This window comes from Necator americanus, chromosome V, assembly GCF_031761385.1.
Source record: "Necator americanus strain Aroian chromosome V, whole genome shotgun sequence".
Classification (NCBI taxonomy): Eukaryota; Metazoa; Nematoda; class Chromadorea; order Rhabditida; family Ancylostomatidae; genus Necator; species Necator americanus.
In genome coordinates this window covers 7,510,078-7,533,684 of record NC_087375.1, presented here as the reverse complement: position 1 = coordinate 7,533,684, position 23,607 = coordinate 7,510,078, and the positions used below count along the sequence as shown (strand labels likewise).

The 23,607-nt window shown below is 40.8% G+C and overlaps 3 protein-coding genes across 3 annotated transcripts; 2 read left to right on the top strand and 1 right to left on the bottom strand.

The window, feature by feature from the left end:
- Positions 1-1,197: 1,197 nt before the first annotated feature.
- RB195_013219 (uncharacterized protein) lies at positions 1,198-1,601 on the top strand (the record flags this gene model as incomplete). Its single annotated transcript, XM_064202925.1, has 3 exons — positions 1,198-1,286; positions 1,359-1,470; positions 1,539-1,601. 3 exons carry the CDS (start codon positions 1,198-1,200, stop codon positions 1,599-1,601), a joined length of 264 nt encoding a protein of 87 aa, XP_064058806.1.
- A 312-nt stretch (positions 1,602-1,913) lies between these two features.
- RB195_013218 (uncharacterized protein) lies at positions 1,914-12,569 on the bottom strand (the record flags this gene model as incomplete). The annotated part of the gene is made up of 26 exons (XM_064202924.1): positions 1,914-1,932; positions 4,967-5,130; positions 5,228-5,401; positions 5,590-5,675; positions 5,877-5,932; positions 6,913-7,052; positions 7,111-7,180; positions 7,256-7,392; positions 7,463-7,630; positions 7,692-7,804; positions 8,126-8,221; positions 8,745-8,830; positions 8,927-9,024; positions 9,084-9,187; positions 10,073-10,171; positions 10,225-10,368; positions 10,430-10,534; positions 10,598-10,691; positions 10,756-10,920; positions 10,984-11,042; positions 11,450-11,575; positions 11,860-11,945; positions 12,023-12,084; positions 12,181-12,266; positions 12,322-12,425; positions 12,481-12,569. The coding sequence occupies 26 exons, from the start codon at positions 12,567-12,569 to the stop codon at positions 1,914-1,916; spliced, it is 2,730 nt and encodes a 909-aa protein (XP_064058805.1).
- Positions 12,570-13,872: 1,303 nt separating this feature from the next.
- Positions 13,873-20,384, top strand: RB195_013217 (uncharacterized protein; the record flags this gene model as incomplete). Its single annotated transcript, XM_064202923.1, has 10 exons — positions 13,873-13,926; positions 14,828-14,984; positions 15,080-15,236; positions 15,453-15,591; positions 16,616-16,714; positions 17,018-17,336; positions 17,419-17,561; positions 19,021-19,181; positions 19,920-20,075; positions 20,132-20,384. The coding sequence occupies 10 exons, from the start codon at positions 13,873-13,875 to the stop codon at positions 20,382-20,384; spliced, it is 1,638 nt and encodes a 545-aa protein (XP_064058804.1).
- Between the last annotated feature and the right edge of the window lie 3,223 nt (positions 20,385-23,607).

The following is a 23,607-nucleotide window of genomic DNA, read 5'->3' as shown; positions in this document are numbered from 1 at the left end:
CTCCTTTCTTCTCGCCAAGTGGCGATTTGGCTCCAACGGGTGTAATATAATAGGAAACTACCCAAGAACTCAAAAAGGAGAACAAACTAAGAAGTATCACCGACGCGTGGGGCTGGTAAACCACCACGTTCATAGAGGTTGTCACCCTATGCGAATGAGATCTACGCACTGCGCAGTCTCCTTTGGTATTGACGTCTGGATAGCATTAAGGAACGGCATGTGGGACAATATAGTGAGACTGCAGTTGGAACCATATTGAGGATCGACAACCAGAGAGCGGAGGCATATCGATAGAGTAAGCATCGTATTGGGAACCTCGAGACATTTTCAAGCCCTTCAGGCAACAAATAAAGTTTCATCAAAACCTCATCGGCAAAACAAGAAATCTTACGTTCGATCTACATTCGATGAAAGCTCTCAATTGTCGGACTTAAAGACATCACTCCACGAATCTGAGGTGGTACGGATTTCAGGTGGAGTATTCGTATAAGGGATCGTAGACTATGGTGAGGAGGGTGATTCCGTCCATTTCTTCCTAATTGCCGTAAAAAACGGCCCGGAAGATACGGCTTCAAGCTTTCCGGCGCGCTACTTTCTACGAGTTCGATTGCACGCGCCGCATCTTCCCTGCCGTTTTTTACGGCAATTACGACGAAATGGACGGAATCACCCTTCTCTCCATGATCTACGATTCCGTATACGAATACTCCACCTGAAATCTGTACCACCTCAGATTCGTGGGTTGATGCCTTTATCTTGGGTCTTTCAGTTTCTTTTTTTTTTGTTGTTTTTTTTTCAATCTTTTCGGAAAGTATTAGAACTAAACGCTTAGGCCCGTCGCTTACGCCAAAACAGATGACGAGTTTTTCTTCTCCATGTAATAGGATTGGCATTCGTACTTATCACAGAACGTTTCCGCTACCTACGTCAACTCACACGCATTTTTATGGGCTCATTTCCAATCAGCGATCGATAGAATCTGCAAAATCCTTGGAAACATTTCTATTTTCATTGTTTCCTCATTCTTTATGCTTTGACGCGAGAGAATGCATTATTCACGGAACATTGGTGCGTTGACAAAAAAATGCAACCTCCCCCAACTCCCAGCGCATTTCACGTGAATTCGATTATGGTAATGATCTTGTCAACACTGTTTCACCAAACATTTTCATTTCAATCCTTTCGTACTTGTCTACTATGAAGATCGAGAATTTCTCTCAATACTCACAATATAACGGCGAAAAACTTAGTCGACCAGACATGTCTGATCTAGAAATACTCAGGAGGTGAGTCTTACATAGTTGTATCAATGTGATTTCAGGCAAGTTCCTCTTAAAATTTAAAAAGAAAAATTTTAGGACATATCGGCTTTATTTGGCTGTAGCACTCGCTGTTATTACAATACTAATTGGCACCATAATAATTTTGGCCGTACTACTATATCAGAAAATCCACCGACTTGATGAAATTGTGAGTCATTGAAGAATCCATTTCTTTTGAGAGGAACACAAAACCACCACAATTCATTGTGTATTCAGGAGGACGATCTTGAAATTTGTCAAACATTTCTCGTGACCAAAAACCCTCTAAATACGACCTAGACGTATAAAGAAATTGAGCAAGTTTGGTGGTGGAAATACTGAACAGCATTTTTTTTCCTTTCAAACACTGTTACCAACGTTTTTCATTATCTACAAATCTTGTTATACCGTTTTTCATCGTGATTTATTCCACCTTCACCCATGACACTCTAAAACTGACCATTTATTTGCAATCTTCGTATAAAGCATTGCTTTCGCAGCATATTTTAATTGTTCATGTCCTATACAATAAAAATGAGGTGCTAAAGTAGAATCCAACAGTAACAACTTCAACAACAATGGGAACAACGATTGATACAGAGCACACCTTCATCATTGACGTTTCGATTCCCTAAAACGAATGTTTTATGGAGAATAGCTAAGAGGACCAAATTTTCGAATAAGAGTATGTATGTACAGTGTCGGCTCAAATCAAACTTGTGCTCACAGCGGCTGTCCAACCCAAATCGCTGATCTGAAGCTTCATAAACGAAATTGGAGTTAAGGGGACCTTCATGATTTGCTCATTCAGAGACCACTACGACTCAAACGCTTAGACGACTTCAAAGCAATCAAATAATCAAACTAATTGGCACAAAACCGAGTTGAGAGTGGCAGACAGGTGTTCGAATGAACAAAACCCACGAAGGTTATTCGGTCCCATTTTTCGTCTACACCGCAAACACGATAAGGAATATCTCATTGTTGTGGTACGAACGCGTGGCAGCTGCATTAACAGCAGGGCATTGGACTGATCCACCATAGTTACCATACTACCTACCTAAAGGCATCACCCCGCAAATCTGAGGTGGTACAACAAGAAGATACGGCTTCGGGCGTTCCGGCGCGCTATTTTCTACAAGGAGTTCGATTGGAGCGCGCCAGCCTTGTGCGCGCGCCGCATCTTCCGGGCCGTTTTTTACGAAAATAGGCAATAAATGGACGGAATCACCCCTCTCCATAATCTACGATCCCATATACGAATACTCCACCTGAAAATCATACCATCTCAGATTCGTGGGGTGATGCCTTTAAATATTCTCGCCGGGGTGTCTTCCTTAAACATAGCTCTGCTCAACCTTCTCGATCCAGAGCAAGAGTTCGCGCAGAATCCATCCATTCGTCACTGTTCCATATCCTGTGAGACTTCGCAGCTCGTTTGCACTGTCTATGGACACCGAGTGATCCGAGCTTCTCAGCACACAGTGTATGGGAGTACGCCATAACGAAAAGGAGAGTTGTTACCAATGATTCCGCGCTCCCTCTCAATGTTTGACCGATTTGGGATGAGCTTCGGCGGGTTCGCTGGGCGACAGCAACTTCTTCCAATATCTGTGTAACTTCCGTCATGTAACTGTGCAAGTTATATACTACGTACGTCCCCAGACCGTAAACTAAGACGGGTGCGTGTAAAGAGGGTCCCGGCGGAATTTCCAGCATGCCCCGGTTATGCCTCGTAAGGGCAATTAGCGATGGTGCCCTGTCCTAAAGAGATTCACTTTCGTTGGCACCTAAATAACTGACTCTGCTTACCTACCGCTAATCATACGCTGCATCACCGGCTAGGATATAATTCACTATCTGTTGAATTGTTCTGGAGAATCAGACACATTCACTTCACTAACGTGAGGTGATCTCAATTTAGTAATCGTAAAAGAAGCAAGAGAAATCCTCACGTGAAGTTTGAGATAAGGATGTATCTAATAGCTTCAAATTACGAGTATAAAAATTTTCGTTAAAACGAAAAATTTCGAAAGAAAGAAAAGAAAAAACGTTCGAAAGTAACGGTAATGAAAACTATCGTTATCCTGTAACTCGCAAGCTTTTTTGTAGCCTAATTTATTTCTGGGCAGAAGAACCTTCTGTATCTCTGAATTCTTGAAACTTACAGGAAGGAAAAGAGTTCAAATTTGGTAAGATTTCTAGACTTTCTGAAGGCGATATAAAGACAAACTCACTGCCTTTCTTTATTAGAACACCATACAAATGCTATTATTATTATTCTATCCTATTATTCTATCTAATACTATTACTCTTTGACTTATTCGGTCATTTCGACAGCTCACACCACTCTTCTTTACATATTTCCTCGTAACTGCGCAGTTTTCTGCGTCTCTGTGGTAGGAAGGACATCTATGACGGTTGTCTGCGTCTTCATGAACGACTGGAGCGTGACCTCGTCGAGATATGTTCACGTATCCGCCGGCATATCCACTGGGCACGTTATGTCTCGGACGCATTCGTGGAGAATCCGCCGGGACCCTCTTTACCGTTCCCCAACTAAGACGCCTGATTGTATTTAGCATAAGAAAGGTCAGCGCGAGCAGGTAGTCATCAGAGTCAGCGCATACGCGTACTACAACTGTATGAGTAATCTTCGTCGAAAACCATCGTTCCAGAATAACGTTCGGTATGGTCGTTTTAAGAGGTTTAAATCATTCTCTATTCGCTGCGATGACCAGATCTTGCCCCAATTAGGATGCTGGACATGCACTAGCAAAAGTTTTAAATATAGCTCTCTGCTCCTAACACCACTGGAAAAGTACTAATGATATTTTTGAAAAAAAGGAAGTCGCCATAACCCTAGCGCCCTATATTTTCTCAGTGCTATTGTATTGTTCAGTGCGGATATTTTTTTAGTGTTTGTAAGTACTCCCCTCCTTATTAATGGCATCACCCCACGAATCGGGTTTCAAGTGAGTTACGTCTATACGGGGTCGTAGATTACGGGGGTGATTCCGTTCACTTCTTCCTAATTGCCGTAAAAAACGGCTCTGAAGATGCGGCATGTGCACAAGGCTGGCGCGCTCCAATCGAACTCTTTTTAGCAAATAGCGCCCCGGAACGCTCAAAACTGCATCTTTCGGGCCGTTTTTTTACGGCAATTAGGAAGAAATGGACGGAATCACCCTCCTTTCCAAAATCTACGACCCCATATGTAGGCATAAGCCACCAGAAACCCGCACCACTGCAGATTCGTGAGGTGATGCATTTAACTAACTACTCTATGATTATTTGTCTATTATGAAAGAGTTGCCGGAATTCGCACTGCTCTTTTTTTTGTTTGTTTGTATCCGCTAAGTTAAATTTATTGTGTTTTACCCTACTTTGCACAATAATACTTCTCTTGCTCAAATTTGGCAACCAACGGCAACTACACAGTTGACCACGTTTTTGAATTGATCTACACTTCCGTTCCCTTTTTTTCAACGAAATTTCTACAAATTAACAGTACACAAAATTGACAGCGATCTAAATTCCTCGGAACCGCAGAAACTGAAGTTTTATAGCTATTTCATGAATTGTATTATGAAATTCCAATTCAAATCAAGAACTACAGCTCTACCGAATGATATAAGAAATACACCAATTTAAAAAGAACCCACCATATGTTCCTAACTAAAGCCGCCTTTTGCCGCACCAAACGTTTACGATGTCCTAAGGCTTTTGTAGTAGTTCCAATTACTATCGTAATGTCCGAGTCAGAGAAGTCATAACTTGCACGTTGTGCCAATAATTCAAGCGATTCAAGGCACGCAAGCACAGTAGTCTGTAAGCAAATCATACATATAAAAGAAAGAAAGGAATGAAAATATGAAAAATTAATGCGAAGACACAAAATGATTTAAAAAAAACACAAAACGTACCATTGGTGTATTTGTATTATCCATAGTTGCCGTTACAGCTTTGATGATCTGTAAGCCATCCTCGGGTAATATGTCAGACGGTTGCAATCCTGCCACATATCGTGGCAAGGCCGAAAGTACAGCTGGTTGGATATCTTTTCCTGTAGATAGTGCCACCCGAAACACAGTTTTAAACTGAAAATAGACAATAACCACAGAAATAATTGTAGGAGATGTCGATTGGAGAAGGCTGATTGGAAAAATGGAATTTGCAAAATAAAGACCCTTCGGTTTTAGACCATTGAAAAATTATAAAAAAGAAGAACCCTTTCCCTTCTCTCCCTTCTCCCTTTCTTCCTCTCTCAAATCGCAATACTGCTAACCTCATGGAACTGCTGTTCAACTGCAAGATTGTTCACGGATGATTTCAGTAGAGCAGGAAGAAGAGACATCAAAATATCCTTGGCAGCTGAATGATAAAAAAAAAGCTCACAAACATCTGCAGAAAACCGAACACATGACATGAATCAAAGATAAATTCACAGCACATCGAAACCTTCGACCTATCGAAACATAGAAACTTTACTTTTCCTCTTCGGTCAGGTTAGCACTTTTAAAAAAACAAAATATAGAGCAACAAAAAGAACCACAATAACCACACATCATATACCTTGATTTGCTGAGTTCACAGCTGTCACATAACAGGTGCTGAGTTGATTGAAAATCCTGCAAGAAAAAAAAACCGAGAGAACTCTTTCATTTGCAGCGTTAAAGCGAAAATTCAAAGGGTGAAAATAGCGGTTAAGTGGGACCATCGCGAACTGCAGTAATGAATGGTGGTAGCAAGGGTCCCCACTCGACCATAATCGCTACGCTCCACCGCTTCGAGTGCAACCGCTTGCGCAATTGTGCATCTTCATGTAGTTTTGACTCAACTACATTATTTAGGGGAAAAAGCTTAGAGATTATTTTTCACTCAATAACAGATGATGAGAGATGACCATTGTGACCAGTTAGTCCGTGAAGATAAAAATCATTCAGTTGTTGTTTCAACCAAACCGACACCATTTCGAGAATCTTCACATCAAATGGGAAGTAGCGTCTTTACAGGTATGATTTTAATGAGACGAGAAGATAGCACCGAGATAGAATGTCCTGGCAAATGTGATTAACTGTCCAGGCAGTGATGTGATTTATGGTTGCACCTCCCAGAAAAACTTCAAATATAGCTCAAGTGAAAGGATATTCTTACCATTATTCTTTATGGTAGGGAAAGACAGAGCTAGTCCATTATATGTGGCCGTTAATTCCCCATAAAAACCAATGTACCAAAACCCATGCCCACGAAAAAATTAAGGAAAAAAAACTGGGACTGCACGCTCTTCTTCACTGGAGCGTTTCTTGGCACATTACATATTATTTTCCACGTACTTTCACAATAAGAATAACACCCGCCAGTCGGTATCTGTATATTTGAGAGTTGATAGATATGCATCTGCGACATGTGTGATATTTTTTGTGGGCGCTCAGCGCTGCCCACTTACTCGCTTTGATTAACTTCCGCTCGAACACTTTTAAAAACTCTACTAGTTCTTTTTGTACATAAAAGCGGGATGAGAAAAAGTAAAGCTCTGCAATAACTACGATGTTAATTTGGCTTCTAATTTTAGAGAAAGAATATAGCAAGCAAATATTTTCCCGCGTACCTCTGCTTCCACAGAAAAGTAGTCCTGTATAAGCACCTTCGAGGATCATTCACAGCGTTATCAAAATCGAACAAATCACAGAGTTGGGCACATAGTTTCTGTCTTTCTGCTTCGTCAACAGAACAGAGACGATTCAGAAGCTGAAAAGCATAGACATAACTTTTAAAAGAGATTCAAATGAATGCGAGGAAGAGTTACCTCTTGGACCATCTCAACACCTTCTCTCTTTCCAGATAAGAGTAAGCCTTTTGCAATGGCGCAGTCTACTCTGAAAAGCGAATTTACCATTAATGCTTAACGACAAAAAGGTGAAGATTTAAGAGTAAATTCGGGAAAGACCAACTCGTATTTGATATCCTTTTTAAGCAGTTTTAACTGCTCCATATCCTCTAGATGATTCGCAATACCGACGCATAGCAGATAAGCACAATGCTCATCACAATGTGAAGAGCCCAAACAACGCTCCATAACATGTACATTCTTAAAAAGAAACAAGAAAAATCCTCAATCCTACAAATATAACCTATAATTCATAACCATTGCAAAGCACCTGGGACTGAACCACAAATAAGCAAATCATATCAAGCTGTTCAGATGATTTTACTGACGCCATAGCTTCGTTAACCAATTCGAGACGCGAATCTCCATCCAGAAGCAGTCCTAAGGACTGGAGGGTCTCTGCATAAGCAGTTACGATATCCTCGCTCACAGATTTGATCTAAAAATCAGTAAGATACCCCTGAAGATCAAATAGAATCACTTACCAAAATGGTACCTACCTCTACAGAAAGCGCAAGGTATTGATGTACAAGATTTGAAACTAATTTTGGGGATTTCTCAGCAAGTCTTGTAGCCATTGTTAGAAAATATTCGAACAATTCAGGGCATGGATCTGAAAATAGTTTCTGTTATGAGTTAGATTTGCAACAGTGACGTATCAGGACAACTTTTTCGAATATCGGGGAAGAAAAAATGAAATCAGCAAAATCAACCAATGCTTCTAAATACCACGAGACATACGCGCATCCGTACAACTTCTTTTCTAAGGTATTTTCTAGTTCTTTTTAGCAACTCGTGAGCCTTTAATATCTTCCTTTCCGCAAAACTATTGTGTAGCCAGGAAAGTGTATGGAAGAATAAAATGTCAAAGTGAATCAGTCTTTTTCCTTAGATCAAGCTCATCAAATAGTTCACAAAGTAAAACGCCACTTACATTGAGCTAGTGTTGAAAATATGTTCTCCGATAACTCGCTAAAAGATATTTCATCATGAACAGCAGCACACAGCATCGGAAAGTCTTGTTGTTTGCCTAAAATTAAGTACATATATACTGTAAATATGAGTAGAAGTCCACAAGGATCATTCATCGTATTCAACACTACAAGTTCTCGAAATTTCTGTCCGAAGAAGGACCGAAAACAAAAGGAGACATAGAAAACACATCAAAAGCTTATGGCGTAACCACAAAATAGGAAGAAATAAAAATAGCAATGGTTCCTAAATTACTATTCGATACAAAATTACAAGTTCTTCCTTCGATTAGAGAGCATGTCTTCGTTCAAGGACTTAGTTCGAAAAATCCTGCTCGACACGAGATGAACGACAAAACAGCTTCGGGCATTATTGTTAAATCAACCGCTTCTTCTTCACCAATTTTTTCAAGCATTCTTCATTATTTCATTTTTCAAACAAACCCCTTGAAAAGTGTTACCTAATCAAAATATTAAGCGAAAAATCTCAAGTGAGTTACATCCACTCTGGAAATTAAATGGAATTTTTTACACTGGCAAAATGTATATTTTGACAGATTGCTAGTAATTCAGAAAACCTACAACGTCCAGCTTTTTCCGAGATAATACTGCGCATAGATTCCCAGTCTGTCTCTGCAACTGCTGTTATAAGTCGCAGATAGCTTGTCCTAAATCAGGAGAGAAAAGTGGGATTTCTCACATGATTCGAAGTATTCCTCTCTCTACCATCAATCATAAAAATAGAAAGTACAAAAACAACTGACTTGACGGTTCCAGCCATGAGGGTGTTCCAAGAAAACTTAATCAGATCCTGACTTTTCTTTTGGATATCGTCGGAAATAGGCGTGATTCTCAAATAAACCTAAAAATTCAAAATCCAATCAAATTTTCTCATAGAGTGAAATGCACGAAAAATATGACCGTAAGGCAATTCAGCATAACTGTGAGGGCTTCATTCGGTGCTGTTTCTCTAGCAACTTCCAATGACGCGAACAACGAAGACTCGAACTGCGACAGGACAGCATCTGCAAGGAAAAATTCGTACATTAGTGAGATAGGAAGGTCGAAGGCATTGGAATAACATTGGAAGGTAGAGGAATAATCAGCGTCTTTGGGGCTGACAAAAATTATTGTAATCACACGGATCCGTTATCCCTGGGATCTACAGCATGGAGATGCACGCACCACTCACTCCTCGAGCTAAAAGTCCCAGTTTCTACCACGAGGGATGCGATGTAAGCGCTGTATCTATACATTCCAAGGTAAATGGAAGTGGCTGCAAAGCTCACGCCTTGGTACGCTTCTGCAACTACGTACTAAAGGGTGCACTATACATCAAGAAACTTTAATTGCACACGGTTACAGTACATGTGTAAAAATCTCTATGAATCAATACATATATGCTTATGTGACACAAAATGCAGGAATTCCTAGCCAATATTTGAAGTTTGAAATGTAAACTCTCTTATTTCCATACAAAATGATGCAAGTATGTTGTAAGTATTGAAGAAGACCTTCAACTGCAGAAAAATACTGCCATATGCAAGAATAGTCTTTCGGAATTAATCTGAGCATGGTAAGAAGAGGGTTGGAGGGCTCGCCTGGTCTTGGAGATAAATAGACGGAACTCGGAAATTATGTGGAAAAATGACCCGCTGATCGAATGTTAATCATGAACTATCTGTGACCGAAAAAGTGTTATGAAGTCCTTGGAAAATCAATCTCGAATGCAACCAGCAACAAACCGCATCATATTTGTCACTCAATAAAATTGAGTTAATCTATAAGGAAAAAATTTTAAACAGAACAAAGTCAACAATTTCGCAAGCAGTGCACTAAAATATGACGACACTTTTAGCAATATGCTATTCGTTAGAGGAAAATCGAGAGAATACCTTCTATTCACTCACCACAGCCGTGATTATGGATACACTCGACCCAATCGCTTAATGCGCGTAATCCTTCTTGTGTGATTTCCAGACGGTTGGCCCTAACATTCACCACATCACCTGAAACGCTAAGTAATGAAATTATCTTGTGCAGTTATACCAAACCAGCAGACCTTGCACAAGCATAAGAATCCATGGTACTACGTGATTGTAGATCTGATTACGGATAGCTGGCCCTGCTTCGGTTGCACATCGAAAAAGTGTCAGAGCTCGTTCGGTGAGACCCATTTCCGCCTGCAGGACAAATGGCTCAAGGTCTAAAAGCAAGGAAAGAGACTGTTCGTTGGAAAGGGAAGGAAAATAGAGAAAAAGGCTAACTTTCGACAAGCTGAGAACCAAGGTTAGTCACCGCACCCTCACCAACTAAGCTTAGCGCTTTGGTAATTGCTGTGAGAGCTCGTGAAACAGAGTGAGGAAAAACACCTAAAGAAGTAGGTAGGAAATTGATATAATACAATTGAAATATTTAGAAGATACCCGCTATACCTTTAGGATTCAAAGCAACCACGCGAATGCCTCCCAGTATCGGCTCTAAATGATCGACTATTTCCTCAGCTGGAAATATCGAGGCTGCTTCAGCCTTAAACAACAACAATTTCCAACGGGTCTCCGAAGAAATGAGACACTAACAAGTTTCTACTCACAAGCAATTCACATGTATCCCCTTTTTGTTCGGGAGTGGATTCATCATCGGTGAACTTCTCCTCGATCAGCAAGTAGCAGAAAGGAGCAAAATCACGATGTGCTACTAAGCATTTCAAGCATCCTTCGGCAAGCAGCTCTTTAGTAATGGTTGAACTGCTGGATGCCTGAAGAAGTTCTTTCTCGTCTTCACAATGACATTCTAGATTTGCTTTGATACTAAGGTTCACCTTGTATTCAATAGGAAAATAACATGCAACGACCTCGAACAGATCTTCAACAAGTGGACCTGAAACATAATTACGATAGTTTTCAATTGATTTTCCTGAGCTGATAATTACAATAATTTTTCTTAAAGTTGAACGACAACTTTTTTTTTTTTTTTTTTTTTTTTTTTTTTTTTTTTTTTTTTTTTTTTTTTTTTTTTTTTTTTTTTTTTTTTTTTTTTTTTTTTTTTTTTTTTTCTTTTTTTTTTTTTTTTTTTTTTTTTTAAAATTTTTTTAAAACCCCAAAAAAACTTTTTAATTAATTTCCCCAATTAAACAGTCGAAACATCATTGATAATTAGTTGCAACAGAGGAAAGTTAGGAAAATTAATTTCCAAGAAAATAAAAGTTGAACTCGCTCCTACTTGAGCACTTACATTACCCACACTTTATAATTTCTCTAGGAAAATGTCTCAAATGACTTTCATACCCATTGGAAAGGACTGCGCAACAACGACGAACATTCGGAAGACCACTGGGAGACATCGCGGATGTCGTTCACCTCCAACGGTTCTGATGAAAGTTAAGACGAAATTCGATCCTAACGATGCCAGTTCTGAAACATCTACAAATAGGAGGTGAAATGTGTATCTGTAGAATTATGTTAAGTTTCAATATTTTCAAACAACCCGTGATACGCTATCAATTCTTGATCAGGCGCATTTTCCCCGCCAATGAATGCTCGTGACAGAAAAACCATTAAAAAAAGATAACAAAATGATAAACACTTGACGAGACAGTGCTCACCGCTAAAAAATGTTCCTTTCTCTCTTCAATGGAAAATAAAAATCAAAGCTTAACTTAAAAATACGAAGTCATAGAACTAGTTTTAAAGATTACCTTCCAAACGATGCAATAGCAACCATTGTAGCACCTCATACTGCAGCAATCGGTTTTCCGTATCCCATCCTTGAACGTTTCCATCTCTTCAACAATAACTGATAAGATTATTCGCACCATCAATAACATATAAAGACATTAAAACCAAAAAACAAAAACCAACGTGAACATTATTTGGACAAGCGGCTTTTCAAAGCCGCTAGGAAGATTTTGGCTGTTACAGACCTTAACATAAATCTTCATTAATAATCAGAGTCATTATGAAAGGCAGAACGAAAACGTGGAACTGCAGACGTCTCCTTTAAATGAATAATGATCTACCAAATGATTGGCGCCACGAACAGCATGAGATGCAGAGGCTGGAGATGATTCCAGTCGTCCGAGGAAGAATTCCAGGAGAAGAGCGACTAAATATAGCACCATAATCCAACTCAAAGAAGAAGTAGTAGAAATGCTCTACACCCTGATCTCCTGTCAGAAAATCATTCGGCAAAGACGAGATTGTGTCTGTAATTTCTGAGAGAGCGGCATCTCTAACATCTTCAGTCTGCGACAAAAGATGTGGTCTGAAAAGATATCAAATCTTCTGGAAAATTCTCATTGGTGTCTATTCCAACTAACTTTTTCAATTCGAGATATTCGCTGAGAGAGAGTGACTTTTCAATAACCACCCGCTTGTAGAGATCCGTATCAGTTAATCCGCAAGTCATGCTCTGGAAACATAAGATAACCTTTTAAAAGCAATATTTCAGGAACGCTGCACGAAAATCTAGAGAGTAACAAATCAAGAGGATGCTTAGCACATTTCTAATTAGATGACTACACACCATGTTGAAATCTGGATGATCCTGGACAACGTCAGTTATAAAATGGCAACAAATGAACAGTTTTCCTCTTTATTTCTATGATTTTATAAGGACCAGAGAGAAAAGAGTGTTACCGAGTGGACTTGTAATGATCCAGAGACCGTCAAAGTACAGAGTGAAAGTTAAACGACTGTAGGGGAATATAGCACTATCAAACCAGTGAAAAATGACACCTTTTGACGTTCCAACTCAACTTTCTCGTTTTAATTTCATGTTCACATCACACAACTAAGAAAGTTGTTCTCTAAAAAGTTTCCATTCTTCTCCACAAAAAAATCTTCAACTGCAGCCGATGTGTACTATCCATTTTCAAACGTCCGCATAGAAGTGATAAGAGAGGAAAAAACAAATAACAACAACATGTTTGATTTGATCACCAGGTGTTTATTAATGGCCGAAGAAAACAGTTTCTGCCTGTCGCACGGTAACCACCAATGCTGCAAGGCTAAGCATTTCTTTTGTGTGTTGATAACACTTCGCAAATATCCAAAACTAGAATGTTCTTCCTATTGCTGTTGAATGTTATTGAAACGAACTATGTGAATATTAAAGGCATCACCCCACGAATCTGAGGTGGTACGGATTTTAGGTGGAGTGTTCTTATACGGGATGGTATACTATGGAGAGAAGGGTGATTCCGTCCATTTCTTCCTAAATGCCGTAAAAAAACGGTCCGGAAGATACAGCTTCGAGCGTTCCGGCGCGCTATTTTCTACAAGAAGTTCGATTGGAGCGCGCCAGCCTTGTGCACACGCCGCATGTTCCGGACCGTTTTTTACGCCAAACAGGAAGAAATGGACGAAATCACACCTCTCTCCATAATCACTATCTCGTATAAGAATACTCCACCTGAAATCCGTACCACCTCAGATCAGTGGGGTGATGCCTTTAAGTTCAAACTACATAAGGTTGAACACGCTTCCTTTCCAAGCTATCTATTATCTATTATCACATGAGTCGCCCACTTATTTTTCACAATTTAACGACAATATCTTATCAACAGGGTATTTAGGCTAATATCAGCCCGACGACAACCTATTCCACTTTTTTATTCCGCTGATATCAACCTGCATTCGAGCAACTACAGCTCGCTATAACTGTTGGAAAGTGGAAGGTGATCAACTAGACAGTAAAACGACGACCTACTATGAGACCGTTGACGCTGTTAATTGTCGTCATCGCATGTGGAATATCCGTTCAGGTTGGAAAAAATTAACTTCTTTTTCTTCAAGAAGGAACTACCCTTCTAAAATTCAAGAAGAAATTTGAAGAAAACTCCTGAGCAAGCATTGCAGCTCCTGAGTTAATGCTATGTGAGCATGACAGAATAATGACGAAAATATGAATAATAATAATGACCACAAATACAAGCAGAACGCAATTCTTCTCTAAAAGGTAGAATATACTCTGACGACAAAAATGTCCCCTTTTCGCTCCACATAATTGAGCCAAAAAGAATGCATGTGAAACTAGAAGAATAACTCAGTCTGACATGTTCAAAGAACTGCTAAATTCCACTATTCATTTCGATTATCTCGGGATGCCGAACCAAAAACTGCACAATTCTAACTGCAATGCTAAGTACTTTATAACTCTAAAGAATAAGAAATTGTATATTCGGTGCATCAAACCTTACACATACTGTTTTAAACAGAAAAGTTTCAAGAAAAGGAGGAAAGCCAAGAGAAAATAAAACAACTTCTATATTTCGCTTACAGAAAAAAATCTGCTTTCATATTGAAAGAATTGGGCTGAAAGCGTATGAAGAAGTTTCATCACTACTTCCTTAGCTAGATATTTGATGTACTGATAAGAAACATGAACAATGGCAGGTTAGCACACAACTAGCAGGAAGTGAAGGTTTTACATCCCTACAACGATGGATTTTCAAACTCTCTTTCCTATTCTTCAGGCGATTGTGGAAATATGAAAAAAAGCACAGTCAAATCGTTCTAGGATAGACCCTTAACCATCTTCAATAGTCTCATTTCAGTGATCAATTCCCTTTTTTAAGGCATGGCTATTCACTTAGAAATAATCTGGCATTTCTGCATGAAAAATATTTTATGTAGCCTAAGAAATCATTGGTTTACTCTTTCCAGAAAGAATCGAACAAAGGCGAACCGTCTATAGCCATCGTCGGCGCTGGCATGAGCGGTTTGTCAGCAGCTCGCCGACTGATTGAAGATGGTACGACTAACATCGATATTTACGAGGGACTGAACCGCATTGGAGGACGTGTACATCCGATACCCTATTGTGTGTTTAGTTTTAGTTCATTAAATAGCCCTTCTACAGAATATACGAACTTTTCCAATATTCTCAACACAATCTGTAAATGAATTTGTTACCAGATGGCGGATACCTACAGATGGGGGCCCAGTACATCAACGGAGCGTTCAATCCACTGTACAAGATCGCTGCCGAGCTGGGAGTGATCTCGGGAATTGTTTCCGACACAGCACATCTGCAAAACCCGGAATTCCTCCTGGGTACCCAGGCCATACCCAGGTGAGCAGAATTTGAGAATTTCTGAAGAATAACTATCCTGAGAATTTACGAGAATATACTACTCAAAATATCTCGAGGCACGTGAATAATCTCAGCCTAATCCTTACAAGGACAAGATATCCCTAACTTGCAATTCACTATTTGGTTACTGCAATTCTGTCATACTCCAATCTATGACGCGTGAGTCCAGCTAAAGTGAATTCTTTTCATTTTTAGAAAAGACATCGAGTTGTTCATGAACTTCGTTGAGCCATTGGATCCGAAGTACCGCCAACTTGCAAAACAGCACGACCTACTCTCACGAATCTACACAATGAAGACTATTTTCATGGAAGACTACTCAAGATTTCTCAAGGTATTTTCCTTAGAAGTTCCAGTTAAAGGCACCTCAAAAATGGACTCTAGTCGGCGTAAAACGTTTTGTAACATAAGGACGCTAATTCACCGCGAAGGCATGCACAAGGCTCCCTCTGCAAAACTAACAAATACTTCCACTAGTTTTATTGTTTGTCTTGTTCCTAGGATGCCTTTAAGGTCTTAGCTTGTAGGAATTCAATTTCGCACCCATTCTTCTAAATTCTATTTTTGTGTAATTGTCCATGATTAGCGTTTGCTATAATCGGGATGATATAGTCGAGTCAAAACGACATGAAGCACGGACATTTGCGCAAGCGGCTGCGCTCAACGTGGAGCGGTGGAGCGGTTGGGATCGTGTAAGGATCCTCGCAGCCGACAACCACCTCTGCAGTTCGCCATGGTCCCACCTCGATTCCAACCGCTGTTTCCACCGCACCGCTTCCGGGCGCGGCCGCTTACGCAACGGTCCGTGCATCATGTCGTTTTGACCCAACTATAGATAAAGTCCCGAGATTTTTTCTAGAAGAAAGCTAACTGTGCACAGTTACATACACAAAAAGGTCGGAAATGCAATTTTTGTAAACTAAACCTTGAGGAGCCCTACTACCTTTGAGGAGCTACTCAACTAGTGAAAAAGAGTTCCCCTTGTAATAAAACTAAGGGAAATGGAACTAATACGCAATTACACAAAAAGGGGGCAGAAATTAAAGCCCCACAAGCTAAGACTTTAGAGGCACCATTAAAGCGTAAAAAAACGATAAAAGTGGTGAAAAACACTTTACTCAGACAGTATAATCCTATTCACGCAATGCTAAAGGGAAACAAATGAGAATTCTGAAAGGGCAAATAGGAAAAGGGTCCGGGGAATTTTCGCAACACTGTAGAAGAAGCTTAGTGCAAACCTTCGCATCGCATCGTCATGCTACAACACGCTTTACCTCCTAATACTTAGTTAATGGAAATGGCGAGGAAAATCGCTTCACTTTCATATCAATCGCATCCTACAAACATAAAACCTTTAGAAAAACAACATAAAAGGAGCAAGAAAGAAGGTATTCGATGCACTTACACGCTCCTACAGATCTTACTGGGAATTCGAATGGGCCGCTGATTGGTCGGACGTGAGTTCATACGAAAATTATGACGAAGACAAGAAAGTGCGCAATAAATAGCTAGTCTTTCAAAACACATACAACAGTTCCACCTTCACAATTCGAAATATGTATTCTGACAATAGTTATGACTAAAAAGCGACTAGGAGAAATTAGATTCTGTGAAAATCGATGCAGAACCCCCGCTAATGAATGATAAGCGCTATTCAAAAGTGCGACAAAACCATTTGAAATATATATATATATATATATATATATATATATATATATATATGTACACATATATTACTAATGTAATAATATATATTCCAGTTGAGCCCTCGAGTATTGACTGAATTCAACGATCGTGGTACAGAAGGAGAATCTTTTCTCACGAATAAATTCGGATACAAGGCAATCTTGGATCACCTACGATTGCCAATAGCGGATAACATGATCCACTTCAACACAACTGTCACAAAAATTGATCATTCTCAAGAAAAAATCACACTGACGACCTCTAATGGTGAAATTCCCAAAAAGTACGACTACGTGATAGTCACTTCATCCTTGGGCCACCTTAAAAAATTCCACCGTCAACTCTTCAAACCGCCTCTTCCTCGTCAGAAAATCGAAGCTATAGAAAAAATTGGTTAGTTTTAACGGAGTATATGAGGTCGTATACTTACTTATAGCACCCCGCTCTCAAGACCTGATCTCAATATTCTTTCCAGGTTTTGGAGGATCTTGCAAGATTTTCTTCCGATGGGAACAACCTTGGTGGAACAACGAGACCTATTCAATGATACCGCTACCAGTTGAGGGAATGGCACGTGAAGGCGTCGATGCTTTTGAAAGGGAGCTCACTACGTTGCATGTGGGTTTCACACGTAATTTACAAGAACGTTCACTATAGAGTTAGCTGAAATAATGTTCTGTGCAAGCAAAAATGGCATGTAACGATAGAAGTAATGATAGAAACTCTCCTTCCTAAACTTTGCACGAAATAAGAATTACAAAATTTGTCAGAGAAAATATTTTTGAGCTAAGTACACTGCGATTCCACTGATGTCCGTTCGTCGAATAACAGCTACATCGAAGGTCCAGCACATAAAGTAGAGATCAAGATGGAAACAAAGTTCCGAGATATCTTGACGTAAAGAAGCTGCAGCCATAGTTTGAAGGAGTAGTCCGACACCACCGAGCAACCGTACTAATCAATCAATCCATCGATCATCAAAAATCAAGATCCACCATCAAAAAAAGTGCTTGTTAAGCAGAGTGACATCAATCGCGCCATTAGCGTTTCACATTGAGCGCAGACGCTTACGCAACTTCACCAACGTTCAGGTCGTTTTAATCCGACTATGCGCAAAGGAGCGAGTTTTTCTCCGATTAGAATGTTTACCGAAGTTGTTACTCCCAAAATACCGCCGTCTACAAAAACACAAAAGTGCCGTTTCAGCACTTCGCTAAACCTATAGATCTGCTTAGGTGAGGGGGGTACGGCTTTCCTAACAACATAAGACGAAGACCTGTAAATATTGGCAGCACGAGGTAGGAGGAGAATAACGTAACTTTTTTTGCTGTGCCTCAAAATCTTAATAAAAGATAAAGATAAAGTCACTGGCGTATCAATCCACTTGGGATGCGACAACGCTTTTTACTTGAATTCGTAATCGTTGAGGTTTTTTGGAACGTGTGTTGGCCTATACAATGACTTGCGGGGCCAGCCAATAATCAAGTCAATGTTTTTATCCTCCCAGACAAGTCTGGTACCAATTTATCGACCCCGGAGGGATGAAAGGCTTGGTGAGCACTAGGGCGGATTCGAACCTCCGATCGATCGTGCAGGAAGCGGAACCTCTAACCGCTACACCACACCCGCCCTCAAAATCTTAGTAACAAGCAACAAACTCAGAAATCGTACTTAGAATGGGAGCAAAACCAATGAATGAAGAAGAGTGAGAATGAGAAATAAAGGAATGGGATTCTATCACCCTATTCTCTTAAGAAAAAGAATAATAGAATTTTATTGTTCCATCATGTTTCGTTTCTTTTTTTCTCAAGCTACATATATCATGAAGTGGAGCAGCTTCTCTTGAGTACTACTTTAAGCCTTCTGGAGCAAAACCAACCAAATTACTATAACATGTTCAGAAAAGTTTCTAAAAACATCGATATTTCAGAATAATTAGTCTTAAAGATAACGTCGGAGTAAGAACAACCTCTTCTTAAAAAGGTTGTAAATTCTCAAGATAGCAGACTTATCTCTTATACTAGTAATGGATTGGATTGCATAGATGCATAGTTGTAAAGAAAGAAATCTATTTCAGGTCACGGATTGGGAACCGAATACCTTAACAGCGTGGGTGGCAGGTGCTGGGCAAGCAGTTATGGATAACATGACTGATCAAGAACTCAAAGACCGTATCACAAAGCTTATCCGAGATATGAAGAATGACCAAACCATACAACCACCAAGCGAGATTATTAGGTAAAATAAGTGGTAATAATTAGAAGAATTGAAAAAAAAAGTTCCCAATTGATTGAAAAAAAAACTTTATCTCATTTCAGTGATAGGATTTTTCTTCGTAGTCAAATCACAGTGCTCAAGGCGGCGCGGAGAAGCGTACTGTTTGGGATCGAGGTCGGGCGCTCGCAAGCACCACTCGTAGCCGAAGCTGGCGAAGGTCCTACCTCGATCCGAACCGCTACATTCACCGCGCCGCTTCGAACGTAGCCGCTTAGCTGGACCGAGCTTCAGGTCGTTGTGAATCGATTGTAATAACTATGATGGTAACCCGGTGAACGACAAACTTATATGGAACTGTGGGGATATTCAGTTACAAGAAAAACTAATCTCGCACAACATTAAATTCTCCAAATAAAACCAGTTTTTTGGCCATTAGTAATTTTCTATGCAAATCGCATGACTGCGATGAGGGTTCAGTTGGGGTTAGACGGATGGAAGAACTTATGTACGTCCAACAGAAAAAAATGCTTGCGTTATGCAGGCGCGTCGGGGATACCACGGCAATCTGGCGGGTAGTTAGTACTTAGTTGTAAATGTAGCATTTCTGGCATTCTTAGGAATAATAGAAATGAAGCGATTGCAAATATGTCGATTTTCACCTCGACATATACGCCAGTTTCAAGTAATATGCAGCTGCAATTTAAAGTTCTTCTCACATTTGATGCTGCTATATCACATCCGCAATAGTCAACAGTTCAGGACGAAACTGACGAAGAATGATCTACTGCTGGGATCGTACTCGTACATAAGTCTTGCACAAGCACGAGCTAAAATCTCACATTCAAAGCTTTCGATCCCAATAAAGCAGAAAAATCGACCAAGAGTGCTCTTCGCTGGAGAAGCAACTCATCATAGGTTGTTCTACTACCAAAGACTTTTTGTAGAGAAAAAAAATACAATTAACTCTTTAGGCTCTTCCAAACAGCTATCGGTGCCTATCTGAGTGGTCGGAGAGAAGCGGATCGAATTTTGCTTGATTGGCAGACTCGCAGATCTTTCTTGAGCACCAACAGGCACGACCCAGCAACCAGATTAGGACTCAAAGAAACAAGGACTGCCACTGTTCAAGAGAACTATTCCATATACAACAAGGATGTTGTTCATCCTAACCCAGTCATTCTATGTACCCGTGATCTTCGTAGCGCTTTGATCAATCACCCGTAATTCTTCCATGAGAACCTTTGCGAAAATTGTAGCGAATTTCTCTAAATAAAATTGCGTTAGCCCCGTAAAACATACTTGTATTGGTGAACTTTTAGAGAAACAGTTAAAAGTGAAAGCAAGAGAAGCAAATTCAAGGCTAAAAGTATTCAAGCACATAGATGCCCCCTTCACTTTTGAACGGTTGGCGAAATTACCCACTTCACTTTTAGGCGGTTGGCGAAAGGACCCCCTTCACTTGAGCTGCACCCCATGAGCTAAACCCCCTTCACCTAAGGAGGGTCCGGCTTCTCCCTATCGCACCTATGTTCAAGGATTTAAACGAAAGGTTCTGCTTTTCACCTCGGAATTACATTAACGATCAGGTGCTGCCAGTTATCGAGACGGGACTATCGCTTTTTCCAATCACCGCTAAAGTCCGAGTGATGCTAGTGATGGTCTCGCCCCAGTCTCAACCGCTCATCACACCGCACTCCTTTGATCGCACCCGCCCATGCAAGTGCACCGAACTTCGGATCATTTTGAGCCGACTATAAAAAGGTTGCAATATTAATATTTTGTTGCCTGAATAGAGATGAGAAAGGGAAACATTCGCTTCACCGAAACAGAGTAGGATGACCACCCCGAGGTCCAGCTGATCCGAGCTGGTGCGGTCGGAAATCGGAATAAAGATCTCTTCGGCGACTTCGAGCACGATTTCATCGTCAACTGTGTCTACTTCCGCTCTAACAGATAGGATGCTCCAGCTATATATGACTACGACAGGAATTCACCTTCGTGAAGTCGTTGAATTACAGTAAGCGGTATCCAACGTGTAGGTATAGTCGCGTCAATACGACACGAAGGATGGTGCAGTTTTGTAAGCGGCTGCGCTCGAGGCGGTGTGGGACCATAGAACATAGCGAACTGCAGCGATGATTGGTGCTGGCAAAGGTCCTCCTGACCGCTACGCTCCACCCCACCGCTTCGAGCACAGCCGTTTACGCAACTTGCAGCTTCATGTCATTTTGACCCAACTACGTGACCTTTTTGTGAGGTCCTTCGACAAATGTGGAACTATAGTCTGGTCAAAGCGACATGAATCACCAGTGCAGTTGCGGTGTACTTAAGCAGCAGTTGAAATAGGTGGTGCTAGCAATGATTTTACCACGCTCCTACCCGCTACACTCCAGCGAATCGCCTCGAGAGAAATTACGCAATTGCGTACGTGCTTCATGACGTTTGACCTCACTATATTAGCGTTCTTTAAAAGTACACAACCCATCGTTTGCCTATTCACAGAGTACTTCTTCGTATCGATCATGTCATATATATGTTCTGTCATTCTCGAGACATCACAAAGGCCACCATTCCTGATCACTTTGAATGGCTACGGTTACTGGTTGTTATCTGTGATCCCGTCCATTTGTACCTTACATCCCAGACAAGCCCGCTCCCCCAGTTAATGGAGTGGAGAGATTTGCGAACACTACGAATCACACAACAGTAAAGTACACATTCTCTCTTAAAGGCATCACTCCACGAATCTGAGGTGGTACGGATTTCAGGTGGAGTATTCGTATACGGGATGGGAGACTATGGAGAGGGGGGTGATTCCGTCCATTTCTTCCTAATTGCCGTAAAAAAACGGCCCGAAAGATACGGCTTTAGGCGTTTTGGCGCACTATTTTCTACAGGGAGTTCCACTGGAGTGCGCCAGCCTTGTGCGGCGCCGCATATTACGGGCCGTTTTTTTACGGCAATTAGGAAGAAATGGATGGAATCACCCCCCTCTCCATAGTCTCCCATCCCGTATACGAATACTCCACCTGAAATCTGCACCACCTCAGATTCGTGGAGTGATGCCTTTAACAAAATATGCCAGCACTGTACCAGAATAGAAACTCATAATATCCGCCATAATAACAAGGTTTGTAGAATGAATGAGGCGAGAGTAAATATTGCACATAGAGCTGAACCCAACATATTGAACATGGTTCATTTTTGTTAGACTAGATTGCAGTTGTCCTATTTAGGAATACCATCGACGTCCATGTTTATCTAGGAACAGGAGGCTGTATTGTAGTGGATAGTTTCAATTACCCATGTTCGATCCATCTTCGAGTCGAAACGGCTAGAAGCTCGTTAGAGTTGCGTTAGCTGTGCCGTTACGCTCCACTGCGCTCGAAGAGGCACGGTGGAGCGCAGCGGTTGAGATCGAGCAGAGCCCATCGCGGCACTCATCGCTGCAGTTCGAATGGAGCTAGCCATGGTCCTATCTATTTCTCAACCGTTGTCTCTACCGCGTCTTTGCGAGCAGGTCGCTTCCGCAACTGCACCGAACCCCTGGTCGTTTCGACCTGACTATAGGAAGTAAACTGCATTTCCTTCTTTCCTAAACGACGGTTACTATCCCACTGTCCTTTTTATTTTTGCAATATACTGCAGACAACGATAACCCATGTACTATTTCTGTATCCAAGTGTTACTATTGTCGGGTCAATACAACATAAAAACATAAAGTATCAGGTATTTGCGCTCGAAGCGGCGCTGTGAATGTAGCGGCCAGGATCGACGTGGTACCATCGCGAACTGCAACGATGGGTGATGCTAGAAAGCGTCCTCCCTCGTTCCTAACCGTTACGCTCCGCTGCACCGCTTTTGCGCCATTTGCGCAACTCTTACGAGCTTCATGTCGTTTTGACCCGACTATACCTTTCCATTCGAAAGAAGAAGCGTTGAGGGTACCAAGTAGTGGTAAAATCATTTCTTTACAGTATAGTGTCGCAAAGAAGCAACATTCTGAGAGAACAACTAAAAACCTCGCCCATATTTACAAATACTATTTAAAAATGCTCAAAAACCCATTACGCCGCGCCTATGAAGGAACTACTTCACGATTTCTCGACCAGAGGAGCACGTGTAAAACGAAATTCAAATTTGTCACAAGATCCAAACAACAATGATAGGGGTTAAAATAGTACTAGAGTTAACCATAGAACTTATCCTATGAGGTTACTGTCGCATTCGATTACGAAACTAGACACGTGTTCAAGAAAAACTAACAAGTTAATTCCCCAACTAAAACAGCCGGTATTAGATAACGCATGGTCCGTCAAAAAGCCCTGAAGTACGATGCAGTTGCGTAAGCGGCTACGTTCGAATCGGTGCGCTGAAGTAGGGATGAATTCGAGGTGTCGTTGCCTTCACCACTGATCGCTGCACTCCGAGTGAAGCTATCGATGAT